This window comes from Lupinus angustifolius, chromosome LG02, assembly GCF_001865875.1.
Source record: "Lupinus angustifolius cultivar Tanjil chromosome LG02, LupAngTanjil_v1.0, whole genome shotgun sequence".
In the NCBI taxonomy this organism is placed as follows: Eukaryota; Viridiplantae; Streptophyta; class Magnoliopsida; order Fabales; family Fabaceae; genus Lupinus; species Lupinus angustifolius.
Genome location: NC_032010.1, coordinates 1,440,465 through 1,465,802, shown reverse-complemented (window position 1 = coordinate 1,465,802; position 25,338 = coordinate 1,440,465). Strand labels below are relative to the sequence as shown.

At 33.2% G+C, this 25,338-nt stretch overlaps 4 protein-coding genes across 5 annotated transcripts; 2 read left to right on the top strand and 2 right to left on the bottom strand.

Annotated features, from left to right (window-relative positions):
* On the bottom strand, positions 1,057–4,719 carry LOC109325681 (the record flags this gene model as incomplete). The annotated part of the gene is made up of 5 exons (XM_019558185.1): positions 1,057–2,131; positions 2,251–2,389; positions 3,435–3,513; positions 3,683–4,404; positions 4,438–4,719. Coding segments are annotated over 5 exons (1,350 nt in total), but the record flags the coding sequence as incomplete, so codon positions are not given.
* Positions 7,878–12,856, top strand: LOC109331114 (zinc finger protein CONSTANS-LIKE 10-like). The gene is made up of 6 exons (XM_019565418.1): positions 7,878–8,052; positions 8,781–9,514; positions 10,067–10,291; positions 11,017–11,321; positions 11,951–12,082; positions 12,183–12,856. The coding sequence occupies exons 2-5, from the start codon at positions 8,942–8,944 to the stop codon at positions 12,078–12,080; spliced, it is 1,233 nt and encodes a 410-aa protein (XP_019420963.1). The 5' UTR covers positions 7,878–8,052; positions 8,781–8,941; the 3' UTR covers positions 12,081–12,082; positions 12,183–12,856.
* Positions 15,248–17,685, bottom strand: LOC109331106 (heterogeneous nuclear ribonucleoprotein A3-like). The gene is made up of 6 exons (XM_019565407.1): positions 17,577–17,685; positions 17,440–17,480; positions 17,167–17,330; positions 16,858–16,957; positions 16,573–16,742; positions 15,248–16,280 (listed from the first exon to the last, which is right to left on the bottom strand). The coding sequence occupies exons 1-6, from the start codon at positions 17,615–17,617 to the stop codon at positions 15,747–15,749; spliced, it is 1,050 nt and encodes a 349-aa protein (XP_019420952.1). The 5' UTR covers positions 17,618–17,685; the 3' UTR covers positions 15,248–15,746.
* LOC109331097 (cyclic nucleotide-gated ion channel 18) lies at positions 20,530–24,543 on the top strand. 2 transcript variants are annotated; one of them, XM_019565386.1, is made up of 7 exons: positions 20,530–21,122; positions 21,648–21,875; positions 21,963–22,276; positions 22,708–22,819; positions 22,902–23,138; positions 23,591–24,451; positions 24,522–24,543. In XM_019565386.1, the coding sequence occupies exons 1-6, from the start codon at positions 20,655–20,657 to the stop codon at positions 24,344–24,346; spliced, it is 2,115 nt and encodes a 704-aa protein (XP_019420931.1). In that variant the 5' UTR covers positions 20,530–20,654; the 3' UTR covers positions 24,347–24,451; positions 24,522–24,543. The 2 variants fall into 2 exon arrangements, with proteins under 2 accessions (XP_019420931.1, XP_019420940.1); XM_019565395.1 differs by having other exon boundaries at positions 20,531–21,122; positions 21,660–21,875.

Genomic DNA, 25,338 nt, shown 5'->3' with positions numbered 1-25,338 from the left:
TATGCAAAAATATAATTTAATTATTAGAATTAGATGGGCCTAACTAAAAGTAGGCCTATAAAGCCCATTTAAATGTAGACATAGTAGCCTATTTCATGACCATATAGTATAACAGGCCTTTAAACAGGCTAACAGGCCAGGCCAGACTTTTAAACAGGCCAGGCCAGACTTTTAAACAGGCCAGGCTTAGGCTTTGAATTTTTTTTTAAACAGGCTAACAGGCCAGGCTCAGGCTCCTATATGCTATATAGGCTGGGCCTGTTTAAGGCAAAGTTTGGTCTGTTTCCACCCTTAGATCCAGTGGGGCCTTACACTACTAGACCAACGTCAAAGAAAAAAGAAGCTTTTTCTATGAATTATAAAACATGTATCACATGCTAAAGAAACCCAGTTTATAATTTCTAATCTATTAGGATAATAGTTAGAGACAAACTTGTACAACAAGTATATCTAAAAATGTCTTTCAGTTTTCACCACACTATTCATCCACAAAATGCATATACTTGGACACTCTAACCAAAGGGAATCAAAATGACCTTGCATACAATTTCATACCCAACTTGTATAGTTCCCACATTTTGCCAAATAATCAACAGAAGGCTATCCATGCACTGGTTCTAGTTACAATCCTGCATAGCAAAACATCAGTTATTATTTCAAATAATCTAAATGCAGTTCTCAAGGATCTGATCATCCAAATCAAAGTCTTGCTCTACATCTCAACGACATTTTCAGGCAAAAGAAAGTTGAAAGTGTGTTCCTAGGTAGTCAATTGTGGATAGCGGAACATAGCAGCCGACTGCAAAATACTATAGTGGGATAGCACGGGACAACCGCTAAAACTAAGAAAAGATAAATAATTTATAGCATACACATATAAATACTAAAATAGATCATGTTAAAGAGACGTTCCTAATTAATAATCAAGAGAGAGTGTTACACAGATTCTAGAACTGGTCCAAGTTGGAGGTCATAAAAGATTTGTGACTCACAAAATTGAACCACACAAGATGAAAAATTGGGTTCAATCAATTTGATGAGAGAATCAATAAAGAGATGACGTGGCAAAGAATTGGGACCAGGGAAAAAATCCTGTGGAGAAAAGGCAGAGTATGTTCGTGAATTAGGAAGCCTTCCAGTTTTGTCTATGTTGATGAAGAACATTTAAGCAACCAAACATGTACATTGGAATTAGGAAGAATAAAGAGAAGTGAAAAGAAAGACGAAAGGTAGAAGTAGAACTGAGTAAAAATCACATGGCCTAGGAAAATCAACGTATTAAAGAGAAGGGAAAAAGGGGAAAGTTAAATTACCTAAAATCCTAGTGGTAAAACCTGTCGCCTATTAAAAAAGAGGGACAAAAAAGACTTTTCTTCTCTAAAATTAGGGTTCCACTTGCAACAAAACACCTCGCAGGTCGTGACCCATGATTCTCCTGCTATTTGACCTGCTACAGGCGCTACGACAATCTGCACCACTATTTGCTATAGTGGCACTATAACACACTATTGACTACCTAGGTTCAAATCTTTCTGCTTGTTAGTAAGAAGCACTTGAAATAAATGATTTAAATGCCAAAGAGAAGCAATATTCATAAACCTTCATATAACAAGTTTAGAGGGAAAGAGATTATCTACAAATGTGGGTGTTCCTTTCCAACAAAACAAAATGCAAAAAATGATTGCACAAACAACACACTGCCATAACATTTTAATCTCCTTATTTTTGCAAAAAACCTTTTAATGGAACTATTCAAAGTGCTCCAAAGTTGAGAGATACTTTCAATGCTCCCCAAGAACCTCAAAAATATTTTTCCAAAGGAAAGTATTGCTTTAAAGTGCAAGAAAAGATGGTTTACTCGTTCTCAGAAACTTTCACATTTAACACATACATCAGGATAAAGGTCCTTGTGATACCTTTCAATCTGTAGAGTGTATTTAGTATTAATCCCATTAACAAGACCAACAATGACCAATAGAAGTGAATGTTAAGAAAAGATAACATTAGGAATAATGTAGCTGAGAGAAAATTGAAATAACAACTATTAAGTAGAGATGAAAATAATTTGCCAGAATACTCGTTGTAAGAATTCTATCATATATGTATCCCTGAAAGCTGGCTACAAAAGGCCCTTGCCAGCAAAAAACCCATAACTTTCCAATGGCATAAAAGATAGAACAACAAATAATGAAATAATTACTTATATGCTCACTTATTGATCATGGGAAAAACTACAATTAGTTATTTTACCTTCCTTGGCAGTAATGTTCCTCCATTTATCCTTCAGATCAACAGGAGTACGAGTCTTATCAAATACACGAGTACCAAATTCTAAGATTCTCCTCCAGGGGATTTTCCCATTTTCTGTTGAGAACTTTGAAACTCCCTCCTGCAATGTTAAGAACTAAAGTTAGTGCAAATAATTGAGAAATGAAGAACTTGTAAGTTATCTTAGATGTGTACCATGATTGGCTACATGTGTTTTGCAACTTTAAGTTCAGAATATTTTTTTAGAATCATTTTGCTAAGTTCAAAATTGGGCTAACAAATCCTAAACACATGGAGTGTAGAAAAAGAAATAGATTTTGCCTTGTTCTGACCATAGTCAAACCTGATCCCACTCAAATCAATTTAGAAGTAGAGATATTAATTTGGATTTTGTGCCACAGGTATAAAAGGGCAGTCCAATGCACAAGGCTCCCTTTAGGTGGGCTCTAGGAAGGGTAAATATATATGCAGTCCTATCCCACATGAAGATAAGTTGTTTCTAGGATTTGAACTCACAGCCTCCAAGCCACAAGGCAACAACCTTTCCATTACGTTGAGGCTGACTCTCTTTGAGTGCCAAAGGTATATCTAATTGAACATTTCACCCTCATGCAGGACGCACCAGCACAAAGGAAAGTGTAAGTTCAAAGTTGCCTCTGGTTCACAATGATGACAGGGTTGATTGTAATGTTCTGAAGACATAACTGGATAACAATTATCTATGCTATTAGAATAGAAATAAGCTGTGTATTTAATTAATATTACATTTCATATGTATTTTAGTAATTTTCTAATTGCCATGATAGAACTATCTGCTTTACTTAGGCTATTGGAATAAAAGAAAATGAGTGACGTGTATTTGTGTAACTTCATACTTTCATGATAAAATCGTCTGATTTATGAACTATAGCAGCACATTGTTATCTCCTTGGTGTTGAGATGCAAGTCAGGGGGGTTACAAAGATACGAGGATCAGATATCCTCCACCAAAATACTAGAGAGAATTAAGAACAAAAATTTCCAACAATAAAAACAAAGCACAATGGAGTAAGCAAACAAAAGGAAACACTTGGGAGTTAAGATATTGAGCCCATTTGACATTGTTATAAAATGACATCGGTAATTTTGTCAGTTGTAGAAACATATGACATTTTATGAAGCCTAACCTTCAGAGCTGTTTCTTCTTCAACTGTCCAACGTAATTTCTTACGCCTTCCAGCCAGAAAAGGCTGATTCCTGCTGCAACTGAAAATAATAGACCAAAAATTCAACTCTTTTACATAACTAGGACAGTAAATCTACTTCAAAAAAATAGTTACCTAATGGTGCTTAGGTGGTGTTAATTTTGGAAGAAAAAAAGTCTACGAATCAATAAAACATGCACTTAATTATTCATCTAGAAAGAAGGACTCACACATAGCTAGGTGACTTCTGTTGTTGTCTTAAAGTTCTGGAGCTGGTCACTTCCTCGTTTACGTCACTAGCATTTTTGTCTGCAGTGTTATGCTCATGCAATAATGATTTCTTGGCAGGAGCAACCTTCTGAGGATATGCTGTCTCTTGAACCTTCCGTTTGGCACATCTCTTCTTCAATGAGATCGCCTCAAACTCCGAATCATTAGCTTCACTCATAGAACTACCAGTTGAAGATACCTTTTGTTCTACCTGTGGCAGTTTTCCCTTATTCTCTGCAGGATGTGCAATACTTTCTTCAGCCCCGTTATCACATGCAATATTTTGTGATTGTACACCAGCATCCGTTCCCAATCGGGAAGCACCCATAGGTTCTACTTCCTCTCCAGCCTCAACAATTCTTTCACATTCATCCTCCATATTATGTCTTGAATCCTTGGTTTCTTTCTGTTCCACATTTCTGGTTTCACGTGTTTCAGAAGTGTCAGGTTTGTCAAATTTCTCCAAGTTCATTGAATCCTGAACCGCCTTAATATGTATAGGCATTTCTTCTTCTCTACAAGGTCCAACATCATCATTAGCATCGGCTTGATCGATATCTGAATTATGCAATTTCCTTTGTTGATTTATCTCAGCCTGTAAATTCTGACCGTGAACACCATCAGTACCATCATGCATATTATCACCATCTCCCACAACAGCCGCTTTCCTCTTAGAACCCCCATCAGTCTGCGCCATTTCAGCACTCGTAAAAACATTTTTATCCAAAAAGTTTGACAAAGCTTTCTTCGCTGTCATGGCTTTTTCCCTCAACTCTTGACACTTGTCCACCGCTCGCTTGTACCAACAATAAGGGCAGTAGAAGTTACCCGAATCGTCGAATTTAGGTTCAGATTCGAAACAGTTTACATGGAGAGTAACAGGACAACCCTTTTCACTACAAACCAACACTTCCCCACCTTGATTGCAACAAATGCACAAATCCTTGTCCAACAAATCTATCGAATCGTCTCGTTGTTTACGATCACTTTCAGACGATGTCTCAAACATAGTTCCATTGTACTCATCATCCTGATTCAAATTTAAACAATTTAAAGAAATGGGATTAAATGATTACAATAATAATAGCGGCTACGAAGAAGCATGGATACTTCAAAATAGTTGTCATGTTCGTATGGGGTAGACATTTTCAGGCAATTTTGAATACTTGTAAACTGTAACTGTATTTTATAATATATTTTTTATTTCTAGTTTCCGAATTCAAGTGTCACTCCCAGGAATCGAATCGAAAGGTGAGGTGGTACGAACCTGAGTGGTGGAGAGGAGAGGAATGGTGAGGAGGGAAGGAATTGGCGGAGAGATCGCACGCCTTCTGTGTCCGCCGAGAGTCTTAGTTCTCATCACTCAAACAATGACCGCTTCAGTCCTAGTGTCAGCAGTTCCCTTTTTAAGGGTTTCTGGTTTCCTGGTTTTTAGTATCAAAATATTCACTTTTCTTTGTATTATCAGACTTTTGAATAAGAAACTAATTTTTTTCGGTTGTTAGTGTCAAAAAAATAATATTCACCCTATTGTAAAGAACTATGTACCGCAAGAAAAAATGTACAAAAAAAAAAAGAACTAACCACAAATTTTATATATTTATATATCATGAGCTATGATTGGTTATGGTTTGTCAAAATAAATTAATAATTAAACTTTTAATTTAAATTTATAGTTTTCAAACAATAATAACTCATGTCACATGAAGTGACACATAGATAGAAGATGTGTTCCACAAATAATTAATTTCTTTTCAGGATGTGATTGTCTCTTCAACAAGTGTTGTTCACAATAATTAAATTTTTAAGTTTTTGATACATTTGAAAATATAATAAAACTTTATACCACTAAATTAACTTTTCATTAGTGTTTGTTGTATCTATAAAAATAAATTGGTCTGGACCATGAATGTTGATCTATTGCAAGCTCTTACAATACTCAAAACCAATTACTCATTAGTACTTTTAAAAATTAAATGTGAAGTATAAATAACTCCTAATATAAAATAGTAGCATAATGAGTATTTAAGATTTTATGGATTAAATATAATCTTTCTTCTAGAAAATTATGTTTTATTTGATTCAATGGATAAATAAGTTGTTATCGAACAATTGGTATGAAGAGTTACAATTCATCCTCTTACTTTGTAATCATTAATGTTTCTAATGGTTAGAAATTTATCGATCTCACTCAAACGAGGAAGGGGAAGAGGATCTTTCAAAGTCAATCAATGTTTCAATCCCCTTCAATGAGTCTTGCATGGTTGATATATGTGCATGACACATTTCATCTCATGTGTTAGACTGTGGTGAGATAGAAAACAAAATAGGTGGACAAAAAAGTTAATAATAAAGTCAAAGGTGATATAGTAAATAAAAGTTTACTTAAGGAAAATCAAACATATATCACTTGAAATATTATTTGTTAATGTATATCTTATTTTTAGATAATAGTAAGTTTAATAACAAATAATAAATAATATGGGAATACTTTAATTTCTATTTTACTAATTTACTAATATTAATAAAACAATAATATATCTAATTTACAATTTCTCTTACATATAAGAAAGTTAAATGTATTTTTGTAAACTAATTACTAATAAATAAGTACCCTCTAATGATACATTCCGATGCATATAAGTATTTGTATATTGCTTTTATAGGTAAATATATTAATTTTCATATTGATAACAATAACAATAAAAAAAATGACATATCTTCTCATAAAATCTAGATATGATAACATATAATGAAAAAACTGACATTGGCATGTATTACAAGACTTTACTTATTAATTATTATTTAAAATAACATATATTATGATCATTACGTATAACAGTTTATAAATTAATTATATAAAAGGAACTATCGTTGTTGACATTAAAATCAAGCATAATAAGATTGCAGATTAGAAAGTCCAAGAAATATGCTTTTGTTTCTAGTGGGAAGGGTCCCATAAAAAGGAAAGCCTAAACCTTTTCAAAAGTATATTGTCGGGTATACATCTGTTGTCTTATACTTTGTGTCATTATGACACTATATGTGTCATGAGCTTCTGATTGATCAGAAAAATAAATTTAAATTTAATTATTAAATATTTTTCTGACCAATCATAAATTCATGCACATAGAGTGACATAAGGTGTGGAACAACATATGTGCTCCCGTATATTGTCCCACTTCAATTATCTTTACTTTTATTAGTTTTATTTGGAGTTTAATATCTATCACAAATTGTTTTGGATTCTTTTTACAATTAACCAATTTTCATATCTTTATAAATTTAAAATTTTATACATGAATCTCTGATGAAAACACAAATTGACTAAAAAACTTTAATGCATAAATAAAAATATGTGTTGAAAGTTTAATATATATATATACACGCATGTAGAAATACAGTTACTATGTATGACTTTTATACCATCAAAGTATCTACATAGGTTAGACATCCTCTTAAAAGTAAAACATTGATATATAATAGAGTGTAATGTCTATTCACAAATAGTGAATAGATTTATAGGGATGCATCATCCACCATTTTCTTATTTAAAGGTATAATAATTGAAAAATAAATAGTGAATAATGGGGAAATAATATAAAAAACTTTTACACTACAGTATATATATAATTTTCTCAACAAAAATATAATATCTATACATTGATCACACAAAAATTATAAACAGTCGATACATATTTCACCATTCATTTGTATTACTTTTATTTAAGTACATATATCTTTTTCTCATAATTAATATTTATGCATTATCAATAGTAAAGATTTATATACATTCAATATCGTCTATCATTTATTTGCATTACTTTCTTGAAGAATTCATAATAATTAAATATAAATAATAAATAAGACATTAATAATATATAAATCTAATACATTATTAATTTTTTCATGATATATAAATCTCATACATTATCGATTCTTTTCGGGTTGTATAAAAAAACTTTATAAACTCACTTTATTACAGGAGGAATGTATCCCCAGAAATATCATAGAGAAATATCTTAGTGCATTATTTTTAGCACCAAACAAAAATATCTTGTGATATCATTCTACATCTATGCAACTTGCTAATTCCTAAATATCTCTCTGACACAAAACAAGACACAAAAGAGAGAGAGAGAAACAAAGAAATAGAGTTAACACACTCTCATACTCTCATACTCTCATGTCTCTTCTCTTCTAAACTTCACCTACTTCTATGGCTTCTTTGCTTTTAAGTTCAGCATAAAAAGTACATCATTTTTTACCTGAAAAAGCAACCTTCTTTTGTTTACTCATCTTCTTCTCTCTCTCTCTTACTTGTCTTTGGGTATTTTTCTTACCTTGTACTATCCCTCTGTGTTTCTCATCTTTTGTTTTGTTTTTTTAGCTTTTCAAACTTCATGTTTTTCTGGGCATGGAACTTTTTTATAGATTGAGGTTCTTAAGAAAATGAAAAGTTGAAATTTTTAGCAGATTGATTATTATTCATGTCTGTGATGATTCTGTGGTCCTAATTTTTTGTGGGTATATTGAAGTTTCAAGCTTTTTGGTTAGTTTATAATTGATCTGCTACTTTTAACTTATATCCAATGAATTATGTTTTTAAGGGTTCCTTGAAGTTCCAGCTAAGTTTATAATTGATTTGCTATGTAATGTTTCATTTATCCAAATTTTCACTTTCAAATCTAAATTCCTTATTGAAAGTACTAATCAACAATGATTATTTAGGTTATGTTGTCTCAATTATAATTTGCTGTTATTATTTTGAAATAATTAGTCACTGTTATATAATTTTTTTGCTGATGTGGTTTCGTTTTTATAGTTTGTTAAGTTGAGCCCTTTATTTATTTTCCCTTTCTTTTTTATATTGGTAGAATTATTCAGGATCCAATGTGATTTCTGTAAATGGAAGGTCCCATACCAATGAAAAAGAACTAACCATTTTTGTTTTTGTTTTTCCTCTATATTGCTAAGTATCTTTTCATGTCAAAATTCTTACTTGTTTCTTGGCAACTGATAAATTTACAGTTCTTAATTTTCTGCTTTCTTTGTTAGATTGTCCAACGGCTTGGACGTTATACGACAGAATCCTGTTTCGGCATCTTCAGATAAGAAGGGAGTTTTGTTTTGTGAGATGATATTATAGTTTGGATAGAAGTTTGTAATTGGAGAAATCGATATTTAGATTTAAGAGCAAGAATAGAGTCGGTTCAACGATGGGTTATACATGTGATTTTTGTGGAGACCAGAGGTCCATGGTGTACTGCCGCTCCGATGCTGCATGCTTATGTTTGTCATGTGATAGAAACGTTCACTCGGCTAACGCCCTTTCTAAGCGTCACTCGCGAACCCTTTTATGTGAGAGATGTAATTCACAACCTGCCTCTGTGAGGTGCTCCGAAGAGAAAGTTTCGCTTTGTCAAAATTGTGATTGGTTGGGTCATGGTTCCTCGACATCTTCTTCAACACATAAGAGACAAACAATCAATTGCTACTCCGGCTGCCCGTCATCCGAAGAACTGTCTTCTATATGGTCATTTGTCTTAGATATCCCTTCTACGAGTGGATCTTCATGTGAGCAGGAACTAGGTTTAATGACTATTAACGAGAACAGCATCAAGAGTTCTTCGGTTGCTCCAGAAAATCAGAATGGGACTGGTTCAGATCAAGTTAATGATCTACCCGGTAAGGATAAGTATCGGGATGGTGCTTCTTCTAAGGCCGAGTCAAGCACAAAACCTCCCGTTCTGGACCATCCAGCTGGAACTTCCAATCAATGTCTGCCGAAGGTATAGCTCAATGTCATATTATCATTTTCATCATGATTTTCGTAACCAACAGTAAATGTAATGAACATTCTCACAATAGCAGAGGGAATGAATTTGAAAGCTTGCTTTCTTGTCAATTTGTTCATTGGTTTTAAAATTTTGTCTTCCTATAGAAGCCATAGAGAGACCAATAGCAAAACTATCGGCGAACTGATTTTGCTAAGTAGTTTCTCACAACCCCTTCATTTCCACAAATCATAATTCCTTCTGTCTAATTCTCAAGTTTCATGTTTGTTTCATTTTCTATGACTATTATTGCACTATTAAAATCTGTTTTGCTTTTGTTGTTTCTTCGTGTTTGTTTCTCGGTCTAAGTTTTATACAGGTTTCACTTTAATTTTAGCTTTCCTGGTTTATTGGTAGCTTAAACTTGAAACCAGAAAATCTGGCTGATTTCTATTATGGATGGCTTAGCTAACACGCCATTATTGAAATCAGCCACACAAATTTAGTTTTCTATATTCTCATAATTTCATCAAATTACGTAGCTAATCTTTCGCGATTAATATGCAGTTCTACTGTCCTGGAACAAAATGCCCTTCAATATGTGAAGATAATATGTATCCCGATTTTGACATGGATGAAGTGGATCTAAATCTTGAGAACTATGATGAACTATTTGGTATGACTCTCACTCATTCTGAAGACCTTTTTGAAAATGGTGGATTTGATAGCTTGTTTGGGACAAATGACATATCTGCTGAAGGTTCCGATTGTATGGGCGCTGGTGCTGCCGAGGTGCTAAACTTTTATCACCCTTTATCTATGATAAGCTTGATTTTTCTATCATTGGAGTGTCAAATGTTGTGCTTATGAATATTTTAGATATATAACCAATTCAACCATTGAATCATGTGACATATAATGTGGACACTAAAAGTCGAAAGTGTTCCTGGGTGAGGGGTGTTTGATATAAAAATCATTCATGAGTTTTCACACAAATAACTTCAAATTTTTAGAGTGCTGCTCGTTGACACACAATCCAAGTGCTGATAGTGATGTTAAATACTGATCGTCTGGATTTGCAAAATGTTAAAAAAATAAAATGCGACCCAGTGCACGAGGCTCACATCTAGTGAGGTCTAAGGAGTGTAAACGTACGCTACTTACCCTGCAAGTAGAGAGACTATTTCTAGGATTTGAATCCGTGACCTCATCGTTATTAAGCAGCAACCTTATTGCTGCGCCAAACTCACCCTCACAAAATGTTAATGAAATAACACAAAGTATCAGTGTACTCGCATATCTTAGATATATTATATCCGTTTGAGGTACATTTATTTTCTTTACCATATATGGTGCATTCATTGAAGTTTGAAGAATGAGATGTTCAATGTTCAGTGTGATGCATGCTTGTAATGTGGAAGTCCTACTGAACAGAGCATTTTAGTTTCTTTGGTGACGGCTGATTTGTTTGACATTTCTTTCATCCAATACTTATTTTTTTCTAATTTTGTGTCTAGGGGTCATCGGTTGAACTAGTCAATGCAATGCAACCGGCATGCAGCAATGCAGAATCTGCCGATTCCATATTGAGTACGAAAACTGAACCAATCATTTGTTTTACATCAAGGCAAGTCCCATCAAACATTTCTTTTTGTGGAATTGCGGGAGAGAGTAATGCTGGAGACTATCAAGATTGCGGGGCTTCTTCAATGCTTCACATGGAAGAGCCTCATTGGCATCCTCGTCCCGAGAATTCCCTGCACTCATCTGCTAACCGCAATAATGCTGTCTTGCGTTACAAGGAAAAGAAGAAGATACGAAAGTAAGTAAATTGCAATAATATTAAAGAATAAATTGCTCTGTCCTCCACTGTATTCTGCAGGAACTACATAGGTCTAGCCTCAACTATGAAAACTTATACGACACTCAGAAAACTGCTAAAACTAACTCTAAAATAGGCCCGATAAATCTGTCAATTAGATAGTTAACTCGTAGATTTTCGGTAATTAAGTGTCATTCCTATCATTGCTCAGCCTTATATATTGAGAAAGGGGGAATAATGGATTGATTTTGGGAAGCTGAACTGAAAACTCAGTTTTCTACACAACCATATGAATTTGATGTTCGGCTGCACCTAGTGAATGTGTAACATGCAATGGTTAACAAGAGTAGGGATTAACTTTGACCACAAAATTACTTATGAGGTAACATGTTAAGTTGACAAATTTGCTATGCTAATTTTTTTAATAGAATGTAAATTTGTTTTCAATTTCATAGTAGCTGAATACTTGAGCTATAAGTAATGATGTCCATGTCTTCTTTCTGGTCTCAACTTGTGGCTGCAATCTGTTACTACATTATTCTCTCCGAAATACTGGATTTGTTTTACTTCTCAACTTCAAAGCATATTTGCTATATGGTTGACTGAAAAAAAAAATATCTTTATTTTAGGTTCGACAAAAGAGTGAGGTATGCCTCTCGCAAAGAACGGGCTGATGTCAGAAAGCGTGTGAAGGGCCGATTCGTCAAAGTTGGTGATGCCTACGATTACGACCCTTTGGGTCCAACCAGAAGCTACTGAATGTACAACTTTTAACCATGTTTTTATAAAGGAAAAGCAACAGTTGTATAGTTGCAAAATAAAAGTTGATGAAACTGTCTGATTTTATGATTTTTATCACAGGGACTAGATTCTTATCAAGAAGAAGAGTGTAACATGGCCTTGTTCAACTGTGCAAGCTCAGAAGCTGAGTCTCTATCCATCACCTTGAAGGATATCCAACTTGTGTGATGTAAGCCGACAAGAGTATTACGAAGGGAGATCATCTGCTGTCCCAAAAAGTGTACCACTGTATGTGTTATCAGTTGTGATTGATCGAAAAAAATACTTAATTAAGTTATGATTGAAAAAATATATTGAAGTTAAAAGTTTAATAATTAAGTATTTTTCAGACCAATTCATAGCCGACAATACAGACCAATAATAGCTGATGGTACAGACCAATCATAACCGATGACACAAGCAGTTACACAATTTGTAGCGCAGCAGATAGTAGATGTATACTAATTATGAAGTGCTCCCTTCAGGAGTTGTGTTTGGATTGCCTTTCTGTTGTAACATGGCAAATTTTGGTTTTTAATTCTTCTTTTCTAAGAATGAAAGTTTCTTTTAAACCCCTTTTTTTGGCCTTGACCATGCTCCATGTTTGTTGTGTAAACTCCCTTTGGTTCTTGCCACATGTAAAAGTGCTAAGTGACATACTTTGATAGTTGTAGATAAAACTACATTGTTGTTAAGCCTCTTCTCTTTGACAGGTATTGCAAAAATCTACATGTATAGAGTTAGGATTATAATTCCCCGAGTTATCTTCTAAATATATTTCATGGCTCGAAGTTATTTCCTTCTTTTTATTGTCCTCCAAAAATCAATTTGCATTATCATATTTCTAGGAATTTTTACTTTATCTTTATTGATTCATTTGTTTTCTTATTCAATTAAAATTCAGTGAATAGCATTAGTGTATATAGTCCAAAACAATCATATTTATCTGTACAATACATAATTTTTATTGCTTTATTATTTATAATAATATATGGGACAATTGAGTGTCTTATGCATTACATTATTATTGTTAATGTATGCCCTAGAAGCAATCATATTTCTCTTGCATAATGTTTATTGGAGTATTATTTATAATAATATTATGAAGAATTACATTTTTTGTGTTTAGATAAATTGTTTAAATAGTAACATGTTTGAAATCTGATCAATATATGAATAACTTTATCTGAACTATCAAATTGATTCAAAATGTTATTTATGGTGCAATCAATATTTCGTTTTCTTTTTGCAAGGTTGTTTCTTTACATAATCAGAACTTCTACCTTTTAACAAAATATAAAACAAGAACACCATCATTAAAGAGACCTTTTACTTGATTTTTTTTCACTTAAGCATGCTTCCCTATACCAAATATTATCATTACTATTATATGAAATGTTTCATTTTATTAATCCAACAATACGTTGATTAAGAGGTGTAAGACCCTTCTGAATCATCAAATAGGTTAAATGTCAAATATTTAATTCCTGAGAACAAATAGAGGTGTCACACACTCTGAAAATGATTAGTTCCTTTCATATGATGAGGGGTACCTTAGTTATACTAAAAAAATACAGCATGCACAAATTGCAATACTAGTTCATAACCTCCAAAATTAAATGGCTATGACAAATTTATAAAGTTGTATAAATTGAAACTTTATAAATTATTTAAACACGGAATGATGCAGGAATGACGCACTATATATTATAAAAACATTTATGGCTCAAAATATCGAATCAACTAAACATTTTTCAAGAGTGAAACTCATTATTTAGCTCGATAAAATTAGTTCATGAATCTGAGTTAAAACGAGTAAAAATTGAACGTTAAATAAACAAATTGAAGTCAAAAAAAGTAAAGTTCGATTCACTAGATTTATAAATTAACTTGATATATATAATACACACGAATAACCTAAATGAGAACAATTCTCATATAAACAAACAGTAAATCATATGCATATATAATTATTGATTAAAATTAAAAGTTAATAAATAATATCATAATCATTTAAAAAAGTCATGTATCTATATTTTAATTTTGACAATTAAAAATCAACAAAATGTATTAATTATTCTTATTTTTTACTTTAATAACGGTTCTAACTTGAGTCATTTTCTATAGAAAACTTTTGCCAACATAAACTTTAATTGATAACCACATTTATGATTAAAGTTTACAAACTTTATCTATATGTATAGTCCACCAAGAGTTTGTAGGTCTTCAAATTTATGTTGATAAGTTATATAAATTTGAGTTCATTAATCTACTTGAAAGTTCGTAAATTTTAATTGAGCCGAATTTGAGTTTAAAAAACAGTTCGATATTAAAATCAGCTCCAAGACTCAAATCAAGTCTTAATAAGTGGAGTTGACTCAAACATTCATTAAATTTTAGCCAAATAACAAACCTGTACAATTAAATTTCATAAAAACTGAAAACATACAAAATGTTGTGCACCAAGATAAACATGTTTAGAATTGAAGCAAGATTTTTGAATCCCAAAGTTAAAAGTAAAACCATAGAGCTGAGTTTCTCAAAGTTCAACTATTGTTAGATAAGTTAAGAGCCATGAACAATGACTACCCCAAACAAAAATCACAAGTAATAATAACTAATAACTAACAAATACAACATGGTCTAACAGTATCCCTCCATCAACACAAATTTCATTTCAAGAATAATCAATTTATGTTGCAAGATCAAGAGTGGCTTGGGGGGATTTAGATGAATCGTGGGTCAACGCGATTTAAGTCAATGGTGACCACATTCCAGATAATCAACATTGCTAGTAGTAGTTGGTGACCACTATAACTAAAGATTGAACATTAAATACTATGCAACAAATGTAAACTATCACATCCTATAAAAAAGGCACATATAGCATCATGTAGTTTCTAATTTTATCTTCCCCGGAAACCCCGATAGGGTGAACATCTGTTATCCGTTGATAACAAAAGCTAAATATGCTTCGCGCTATAATCATTGATATCAATAGTTAGCCACTTTGTATGTTGCAATTTATGATTGCTACTTGCTAGCAAGGGAAGCTGCCAAAACAACCCTTTAAGACAAAGTGACTTCGGAAACCTGTTGAAACAGAGAACTATGACATGGATATGATCTAACTTAACAAATAACTAAATCGTCATAACCTGCAAAGGTTATATCAACATATATAACATAGGCTTGCCAAGCATAACTAATTCAAAGATTAATAAGTAATGTCTAAATAAGATTCTAGAAAGTACAACCTACAATAATACACATTCACACAACTTGAACTAAGTCTAACTGAATTCCATATCCAGAAACTTAACTGTCTAACCGGCAACAATCTGATTAAATAAAAGCATAATGTGGCTAACTAGTCATAGAGGCTGATAACAGACAGGAAGTTCTAGATTGATGATGTTCAGAAAGCTCTAGATCGATGATGTTCAGGAAGCTCTAGATTGATGATGTTCAGGAAGCTCTAGATTGACCATGTTTTCTATCTTCAGTTGTCTAAGCAATTGGTAAAAACAGACATGCTAGTGGTACATCTGGCTTCTAGAAAGTGTCGGCCTGGAGTAAGTGCCTTGTGTCTAGAAAACGCTTCTAACCTGCATGCAACTTCTATGACAAAGCTTAGTAATAAGTCTATCTTGCATATGGATGGTAACGACTACTGCCACCATAACTTCCCCTACTAGCATACATTCCGCCAGCCCCATCGTAACCAGCACCAGGGCCTGACTCATAACCCCCACCAGTGCCAGGACCACCATAGCTTCCATAGCCCCCACCACCTCGTCCATATGTACCTAACCCACTGCCACCATATCCACCACCCAGGGCTCCCATGTAGGAACCATATCGACTAGAGTAACCAAATGATGGTTCTGCTCGGTAGCCTGCATATCCACCAGCTGCACCAGCAGCACCACCATAACCCCCAAAACTACCACTGAAGTCATCACCACCACCATACCCACCATAATCACCATACCTAGCACCAAAACCTCCCATAGACCTATAGGAACCGGGGCCATAACTGCTACTAGATAAACTTCCATAAGAGTCGCCAAATCCATCAAAAGCATTATTGTAAGAACGTGCCCTAGAGTCACTAGTAAATGGAGGAAGAGAAGCGGGGTTTGAGGATTTCTTTGGCTCAGCCTTCTTGATCTCAACCTACAACAAAGAAGTGGGTCAACCTAGATACACTCACAAGCAGAATACTTTTATGCCTGGCTTGCGAGGGAGAGAGTAAGTCTGCTTACAAATTGACTTAATCAATAGCAATAACATCAAATAAAGAGGTTCTATTGTTATCGAAAAGTAATAGAAAGAAACAATCATTAAATGTCTCACAAAGACATCGTTTAAAATCGAAACAGTTTACAACTTCATTATTCTTGACATCGGCATTGCCAGTTCCAATTCCAAATACATCAAATACCCTAAATAACCAAGGAGAACTCACCTGAGTACCAGCCATATCAATCATATTCCCATCCGACAAGATGTTATCAACATCCTTATCATTGTCAAAAACTATAAATCCAAAACCCCGGGAACGTTTTGTAGCATGATCACGTATTATTTCATGTTGCACAACTTTCCCATACTTGGAGAAGAAACTCTTGAGCTCATCTGAAATTGATAACACTAGGTTAGAAGTTTATAGTCAGAGAAAATAAAACAAAAAGTAAACACACACAAAATAGTCATCATAGTTATATCAATCAAACTATACTGCAATTCAAACCTTCAGATACTGCTGTTGGAATACCACCAACAAAAATCTTCTTTGTTTTGAAGTCATTAGCTTGAGATGAAGACTTTGGAATAGTCCTCTTGATCTCCACCTGGTAAAAACAAAAAGGGTTCATCATGGGTAAATCAAAACAATAAGGGTGACCCAATGCACGAGGCTCCCAACCAGTAGGCTCGGGGGAGGGTAGATGTACACAGCCTCAACCGAAACTCAACTCACAAAAAGAGCTTGGCTGTGAGTTGGTTTTTCGAGGAAGGAAAAGTCGGGATCCATGAAATACACTAGTGAGATTAATCGTACCTGCTTGCCATTGATAACATGGTCCTCCTGAATGACATGGTCAACAACTGAAGGATCTGCATAGGTGATGAACCCAAAACCCCTTGGTCGACCCGATTGTCGATCCTTCATTATCACCGAATCCGTTATCTCTCCATATTTCTCAAAGTACTTCACAAACATCTCTGAAAAATCAAATCAAATCAATAACAACAACAATGATAATAAAAATCATAGCGCAAAACACCCAATTGAAAAAAGGAACGAAATTTGGAGAAAGAGAGAGTTTCTCACCCACGGTGGTGTCTTTAGCTAACCCACCAATGAAGATTTTTCTGCATTATTACAATGAAATTGAAGAAAAATTAGAAGATGAAAAGAGAGTATAGAGAGAGAGAGAGAGAGAGAAAAGAGAAAGGAAGAAAGCGAACCCAGGACTAGCACCATCGGTGTCACCCTTTCTGGAAGCCATGGATGCAGATCGAGGTTTTCTGAAAAGAGAAAGGAAGATAAAGAATGGTAAAGGGTGAGTTAGAAATATGGCTATAGTGTTTTACTATTCATATATATCAATGAAATATTCGATAAACTTGGGCTTGGGCTTCGGTTATTCTTGCTTGTAAAGATGTAAGATTTTTTTTCCGGTTTACCACATGTATCTCGCACTAGATGCAATCATGTCTGGGTCAGAAATATCTACAAATATGTGAGGTTAATTCTCTCAGCGAACATTTTTTCTATCCACAAAACTTGAACTCAAGACTTTGTTTAAGAGGAATCAAACATGTACCACTTGAACTCAAGACTTTGCTTAAAAAGAATCAAGCATGTACCACTTGAACCAACACTCATTAGTGGAAAGATATAAGATTTGATTGTAATCATCAAATTAATCGTTTAAAGAATAAGATTATGATTTGGATGAGATTATGTACCATAGAATTAAACCATACTTATCAAAAACAAATATATTTTATAGAACATAGAGACATGGGACTCATTAACAAATTCTTTTTTTAAATCTCTTATTTTGATATGTAGGACAATCAAGGATGACTTATATTAATATATTATATTGTGTTTAAAATATTTATTTATTTTTTTGTTATCCATCAAAACAATGGGAAAACATAAGATTAATATGTTGATTTTACTAAAATACTTTTCACTCAAAAACTATAACCATTATGGTTCTAGCATTTTTTTTTATGATTAGAAAAATTAAATTAGTTTTGTTATGCAACATCTATAGATAGATAAAGGATTCCTCTAAGATTAAGTAATAAAAGTAATAAGAAAGCATTGCAAGAAGCTTTTTTAAAAGATATGGAAAAAAAGCTTTCAATTAGAATATGATTATATGACAAATAATAAATATATAAGACATGTAAACACTAGATAAAGATGTGAATTAGGTTTGTAAATCATTTGATACAAATAAGTAATTCCAAAAGAAAGCACATCACTTTCTTTTTGTACAATCACTCACAAACTTTATGATTACTCTTTAGTTTAATAGTGTAAAAGAAGGCTTTCAGAATAACTAAAGAATTCTACACCCAATCTAATATGTTAGAATCCTTGTCGATAACACTTGATCAATTTCAAACTAAACTTAGTTTCTAGAAATTATGAGAATTTAGAATTTTTCGTATAAAATTCTATGAAAAAGTTGTATGTTTTTAAAAACTTAGGAGGTTATATATAAAGTGTAGGGGTTCCGAGGTCCACTCGAGAACGCATGCATCATTTGGGACCATACTCGTACATTTGGATATATATTGGTTGAGTTTCAAATTTGAAATACTCATTCTCAAGACTACTTAAGTGGCTATTGTAACTTGGTAAATCATTTAGAGGACTTCATTGTTCAATTTAGTAATCTGTTAATCAATTTTTGTTAACTTATTACTCTATTTCAGGTAAATTATTACTTAGTTTCTAGTAATACTTTACATTGTTTTCTAAAAACTCAGAACCTTTGTTAACAATTTCTACCTCTTTAACTTTAAGAAAAATACTTAACAAGTCTTGAATGATATCCAATATATAAGATATTAAAACTTTTCTTCTTTATTGATGTTGTATCTTCGCCAAAATTTATCCAAGATCAATGACATACACTTTTTCAATATCAATTTCTTGATGATGACAAATTACATCTTTAACAATTTGGTGTTTGATTTGGATTTAATCCTTATATCTTGTAACTTGTATATTCCCTACTTTCTTTTCTAATTTAAATCTTTAAATATTCAAACATAAAAGTCAAAACCACAAAATCAACTTTTCTCCCCCATTTTAATATTATCAAAAGAAGAAAAAACAATAATTTCAAAGTCAAAATAATATAAAAAAAACATACAACTTAAATTCAAAGGTCATGAATTCAAAAAGTTGTTCACAAGCAATCAAAGTACCATTACAATTGGAAAACTCCAAATAAACATAGAAATTTTCTTTGGGTTTTCTATCACTTCCCACACTATATTTTCCTCATTTCAATTTTCACATTCTGTTTGAATATTTCTACACAAATTGAACTGTACACATCGCATTTGACCAGTAATATCAGTTGTCTCACAACCAAATGGTTTATCTATCTCTGCTATATAAAAAGATAAAACATTACATAATATAATTTTCTCTTTTCTATTTTGTTTTTTAACCCCTTTAATTTTTATAAAAAATATATAATCATTTATATCTATATAAACTTCAATCTTATATATAAAGCGAAAACATATTTTAACTACCATCATGATATAATTTTATCTTTCCTATTTTATATTAACCCCTTTTAATTTCTACAAAAAATATATAATCATATGTAATGACCACCAACATATTAACCACCCTTTACCTTAATTTGACAATTAAAATAAAGACACAAAAATATAAATAAAGTGCATCAAATAAAAATTACAATATAAATTATATTTAATACAAAAATATTATGATTCACTAAAATAAAATATACAAAACTTAAGTCTTTAATATCAGAAGCCTAAAAAATATAGGCTTGTAGACACGAAATGAGTATCGCAACATTAGTATATAAAAATTTAAGAAAAATGCAATGAACATTAAATATGTATACACAGACATTAAGTGTTTTTTATAATGTCAGCAAATCTTCACTATTCATATATTAATTATTATTCACTTTTAAATAAAGTATTACAAATGAACAGTGATGAATGATAATTCTATAAATTTTAAACTCTTATTCTTAACCTTGTTCTAATTATTATTGAGAATGTACTACTCTCACGCATATCCTTGAATCTCCCGCAAAATTATGAACGTTGAAAAGTGTTTCTACTAACAACACCATTCTCCTCCTCCTTCTTCTCTCCTCCACCATAACTAACCTCCTTATTCGTTCTCCTCCCCTACTTACTTTTTCCATTCTCTCCTCGTTATTATTATTATCATCATCATCGTCATCATCACCATCATCGTTCCTTTGTCGCGGAATCCGTTAACCCCGGAATCCGCCATGGAAGATGTATAGAATAATATCCACGCCGGCTTCTAAGTTCCGCGAACTCCGGCGAGTCCACTCAAAAAAAACTACTGCAGCTACCGACGTGGAACACGCCCACCATATACTATGGCGATACCAGATCCTAGACCCGGACAGCGACATTGTTACGTATTGGAACAAGGTTTTTCTTGTTACGAGCCTTCTTGCGCTCTTTGTCGATCCTCTCTACTTTTTTCTTCCAACTGTTGGTGGTCCTGCGTGCATGAAAGCGGATCATAAACTTCGTATATTGATCACTGTTCTTCGTTCATTTGCTGATCTTTTTTATGTTCTTCATATGGTCATGAAGTTTCGTACTGCTTTTGTTGCGCCAAATTCTAGAATTGTTGGTCGTGGTGAACTTGTTATGGATCCTCGTCAAATTGCTATGCGTTACTTGAAGTCTGATTTTGTTATTGATCTTGCAGCTACTATTCCATTACCACAGGCATCAAATTTCTCATCATTCTTTCTATTTCAAATATATTTCTAACATACTTTTGGTGTTAATATGCGATGCGGCCACAATATTGCGGCGACTGTCGCAATTGCATTGTGGTGAATCAAACTACACTATCACACGTTTAGTATATGTTTCAAAATATTTACGAAAATAACCTATTTTTTAGTGAAGTCGTGGATGAGATCCACGACTTCCTGACATATTCTCTTTCCATGGAGAGAATATGTCACGGAAGTCGTGGATGACATCTACGACTTTCCCCAAAATCGTGGATCCCATCCACGACTTCCCTAAAAAATAGGTTATTTCCGTAAATATTTTGAAACATATACTAAACGTGTGATAGTGTAGTCAAACTACACTATCCACGTAAATTTTCCGTGTGACAATGAATCACAACAACTCCGCTGTAAAGGACTATATCAAAATATATTTTTAATTATAAAATAATTCATAGTGTAATTATCACAATTCGTGTCTGCTGCAATATATATTTAATGATTTATACAGATTGCATTGCAGATTGTGATTTGGTTAGTGATTCCAGGGAGCACAAACGCAAGATCATCTAATCATGCCAACACTACTCTTGCACTTTTTGTTCTTATTCAATATGTTCCTAGACTTTTTCTTATCTTCCCATTGAACCAGCGTATCCAGAAAACCACCGGTGTCATCGCCAAGACTCCTTGGATTGGAGCCGCTTATAATCTAGTTCTCTACATGTTAGCTAGTCATGTAAGTTTCGCAGTCGATCACCACGCCAGAATCGCAAAACAACAGCGCTATAAATCGACACTCTAATAAACGATTTTGTTTTTTCAGGTTACAGGAGCAACTTGGTATCTATCATCAATAGGGAGACAATTTAGCTGCTGGAAAACACAGTGCGAGCTTGAAGATAAATCACATGCTCTGTCTTGCTTACCTAGTTTTCTTGATTGTAGTAGTGTGGAACTTCCTGAAAGACAATACTGGCTAAATATAACTCGTGTGATTAGCAAATGTGATGCAAAGAGCAAGATCAACATCAAATATAAGTTTGGTATGTTTGCAGATGCATTCTTAAATGATGTTGTCACTACAAGTTTTAAGGAAAGATACTTCTATTGTCTTTGGTGGGGCTTACGAAATTTAAGGTATACTATATCTCCCCCCATTGTTCTTTTAGTGTTATCAATGCTTATGCTTACATTCCCACTAATATTTTGTTTTAGGTTTGTTTAAAAATATATATCATGTTGAGATACTTCTGTAATGCAATAGATTTCTTTAAGCTAGTTTGTATATGGAATTACCATCACAAATGAAGTTCACACCAATGGAACTATGAAGAGATAGTATATGTATGAGTTTGGTTAGTTTTTTATGTACAAAACTCACAAATGAAGGTGTTTCCTTTTCCTTCAAACATTTATTAACTTAATGCTCTTCTAGATTTTCACATAGATATTTTGAGAATCCAAGAGCACATTCATCAATTTCGAATTATACATAACAATAAATTAATCAACATACCCTTCTAGATTTTGGCTTTTTGTATTCAATTCTGTATAATTTTGTTGTGCAGTTCATATGGACAGAATTTGGACACCACCACATACCTTCTGGAGACACTATTTTGCATCGTATTATGCATTGCTGGGTTAATTCTCTTTTCACTTTTGATTGGAAACATGCAGGTAAAACACTACATATATATTTAAAACCTTATTTTCTAATGAAGTGAATATGAATTCTTAAGCATATTTTTGGTTGTTGCAGACATATTTGCAATCAATGTCAGTTAGACTTGAAGAATGGAGAATTCGTAAAAATGACACAGAGGAATGGATGAGGCATCGTCAGTTACCAACAGATTTGCAAGAACGTGTTCGTCGGTTTGTGCAGTATAAATGGTTAGCAACTAGAGGAGTTAATGAAGAGTCCATTCTTCTTTCATTACCTATGGATCTTCGTCGTGAAATTCAACATCATTTGTGTCTATCTCTTGTTCGCCGTGTATGTCCCACTCTACCTTACCTTATTTTTCTTGTAATTTATACATAATACCTTGCTGCCTCTTGTATAACAATGTAATAGTAGCGATACTTGTTGGAATACGCAGTCACACACTCAAAAAACGACTAATTGCTAGAGATATCCTTAGTAGTATAAAAAACAATACAATAGTTTTAAACATATTGTTTTAAATTGCAGTTGCGATTACGACAGTGTGACTATTGCGATGTAGATCGCAGCCATTGTGGCGTAGTATATTTTGAGATTAAACAAATGTTTTAGAATTCGATACAGTTTGATGCGACTCAAATACGGTTTGATGCGGTTATGCTACAGCATAATGTGGTCATATCATTGTGATTCGGTATTACGCTACAATTACGGGTTGTGGTTATCAAAACAACCACAATATTACGGCTGCATACTGATTGAAAATTCCATGATCTATACAGGTTCCTTTTTTCTCACAAATGGATGATCAACTTCTTGATGCAATTTGTGAACGCCTTGCATCATCACTAAGTACAGCAGACACGTACATTTTTCGAGAGGGTGACCCAGTTGATGAAATGCTATTCATTATCAGAGGCCAATTAGAGAGTTCCACAACCAATGGAGGAAGATCTGGTTTCTTCAATTCCATCACACTAAGACCTGGTGATTTCTGTGGAGAAGAATTATTAACATGGGCCTTAATGCCAAACTCCACCCTCAACTTACCTTCTTCAACTCGAACAATCAAAGCTATTTCTGAAGTTGAAGCTTTTGCACTACAAGCAGAAGATCTCAAATTTGTAGCAAGTCAATTCAAGCGCCTTCATAGCAAGAAGCTTCAACATGCATTTAGATACTATTCTCATCAATGGAGGACATGGGGTTCTTGTTTTATACAAGCTGCATGGAGAAGGTATAAGAAAAGGAAAGCAACAAGGGAGTTATCCATGAAAGAGAGTTACTATTACATGGAAATGAATGAGACAGAGAGTGATTATATGGAAAGGGATGATAGTGAAATCTATGAAGGTGGTGAGATTGGAAGATCTTCAGGGAATGTGAAAAAGGTTCAGAATTTTGGTGCAACTGTTTTGGCTTCAAAGTTTGCAGCAAATACAAAGAAAGGGAATCATAAGATTCCAGATAGGGACCCTGTACCACAATTGTTTAAGCCAGATGAACCTGATTTCTCTATGGATCATGAGGAAGTTTAGTGTGCACAGAACCTATCAATAGCCGAAAATATTAATTTTAAGAGTAATTTAATAGGAAGTTTTTGACTTGGATGTAAACGGTATTGATGGATAAGTGTAATGTTTATTGTATTAATAATTACATGCCTTGAATGAATTCACCTTCAAGTATTGCATTACACATGCATAGGTTGACAAGGAATCATAATGTTTTGTAAGACATAGCTTCAATACATCACATTTAAACGAGTAATATACACTACTTTATAGTTGTAGAACAACAACCTTAAAGTTGACTTAACGACGCTTTTAAAAATTGTCTATCTGAACACAACAAAATATAAGGTTTGATTCAACTATATTATTTTACATAATGACGACTTTCTATATTTATAATGTGAGAATAAAATATATTTTTTTGCTATAAAGAGATAACTTATCTTCTTCGGCCTATAAAATGTTAATATGTGTCATATTTAATCATTTTCTATAAAAATATTTAAAAAAATAAACAAAATAGTACATGTGTCATATTTTTAGTAGCTGAAAGAGACAATTTATCTTCATGTAGGAGATATTTTATTATTCCAATTAAATTGACACATATGGGTTAAGTTTGAATGTACTTGATAGAGATGGCAATCAATACCTATACTCGCTAGTAATACCCATGAATCCACTAATTACCCAAAGACCTCTAGGTAGTAATGACAATATGGACATTGCTCGCTTTGTCTGTTAGCCCATATTGTTCAATCCACTTGCCTGCTTTATTAGTAGGCATTTTAAGCGGGCTCCGTTGGCCGCTCGTGGACATTATGTGGGCCAATTTTTTGTAAGCCCAACCCAACTGCCCAACCTCATTCACTGATTTCACTTCAGCCAACATTCCCAACATAGAAATTATTTCAAGAGTCCCACAGTCACATGTACCATTCCTTTTAGTATTGATATAAGTTAGTAGTGAGTCACAATTTTTTATTTTTTAGCGTAAACAAGAAAACGCCTGCAAG

What these genes read in the sequence shown, in the direction of transcription:
- LOC109331114 (XM_019565418.1), top strand. Translation starts at nt 8,942, where the DNA reads ATGGGTTATACATGTGATTTTTGTGGAGACCAGAGGTCCATGGTGTAC. An exon ending in CCAATCAATGTCTGCCGAAG is followed by an intron (nt 9,515 to 10,066) that starts GTATAGCTCAAT and finishes ATTAATATGCAG; the next exon opens with TTCTACTGTCCTGGAACAAA. An exon ending in GAAAAGAAGAAGATACGAAA is followed by an intron (nt 11,322 to 11,950) that starts GTAAGTAAATTG and finishes TCTTTATTTTAG; the next exon opens with GTTCGACAAAAGAGTGAGGT.
- LOC109331106 (XM_019565407.1), bottom strand. Translation starts at nt 17,617, where the DNA reads ATGGCTTCCAGAAAGGGTGACACCGATGGTGCTAGTCCTGG. An exon ending in ACCGATGGTGCTAGTCCTGG is followed by an intron (nt 17,481 to 17,576) that starts GTTCGCTTTCTT and finishes GTAATAATGCAG; the next exon opens with AAAAATCTTCATTGGTGGGT. An exon ending in ATGTTATCAATGGCAAGCAG is followed by an intron (nt 16,958 to 17,166) that starts GTACGATTAATC and finishes TGTTTTTACCAG; the next exon opens with GTGGAGATCAAGAGGACTAT.
- LOC109331097 (XM_019565386.1), top strand. Translation starts at nt 20,655, where the DNA reads ATGTATAGAATAATATCCACGCCGGCTTCTAAGTTCCGCGAACTCCGG. An exon ending in CTACTATTCCATTACCACAG is followed by an intron (nt 21,123 to 21,647) that starts GCATCAAATTTC and finishes TGATTTATACAG; the next exon opens with ATTGCATTGCAGATTGTGAT. An exon ending in TTTTGATTGGAAACATGCAG is followed by an intron (nt 22,820 to 22,901) that starts GTAAAACACTAC and finishes TGGTTGTTGCAG; the next exon opens with ACATATTTGCAATCAATGTC.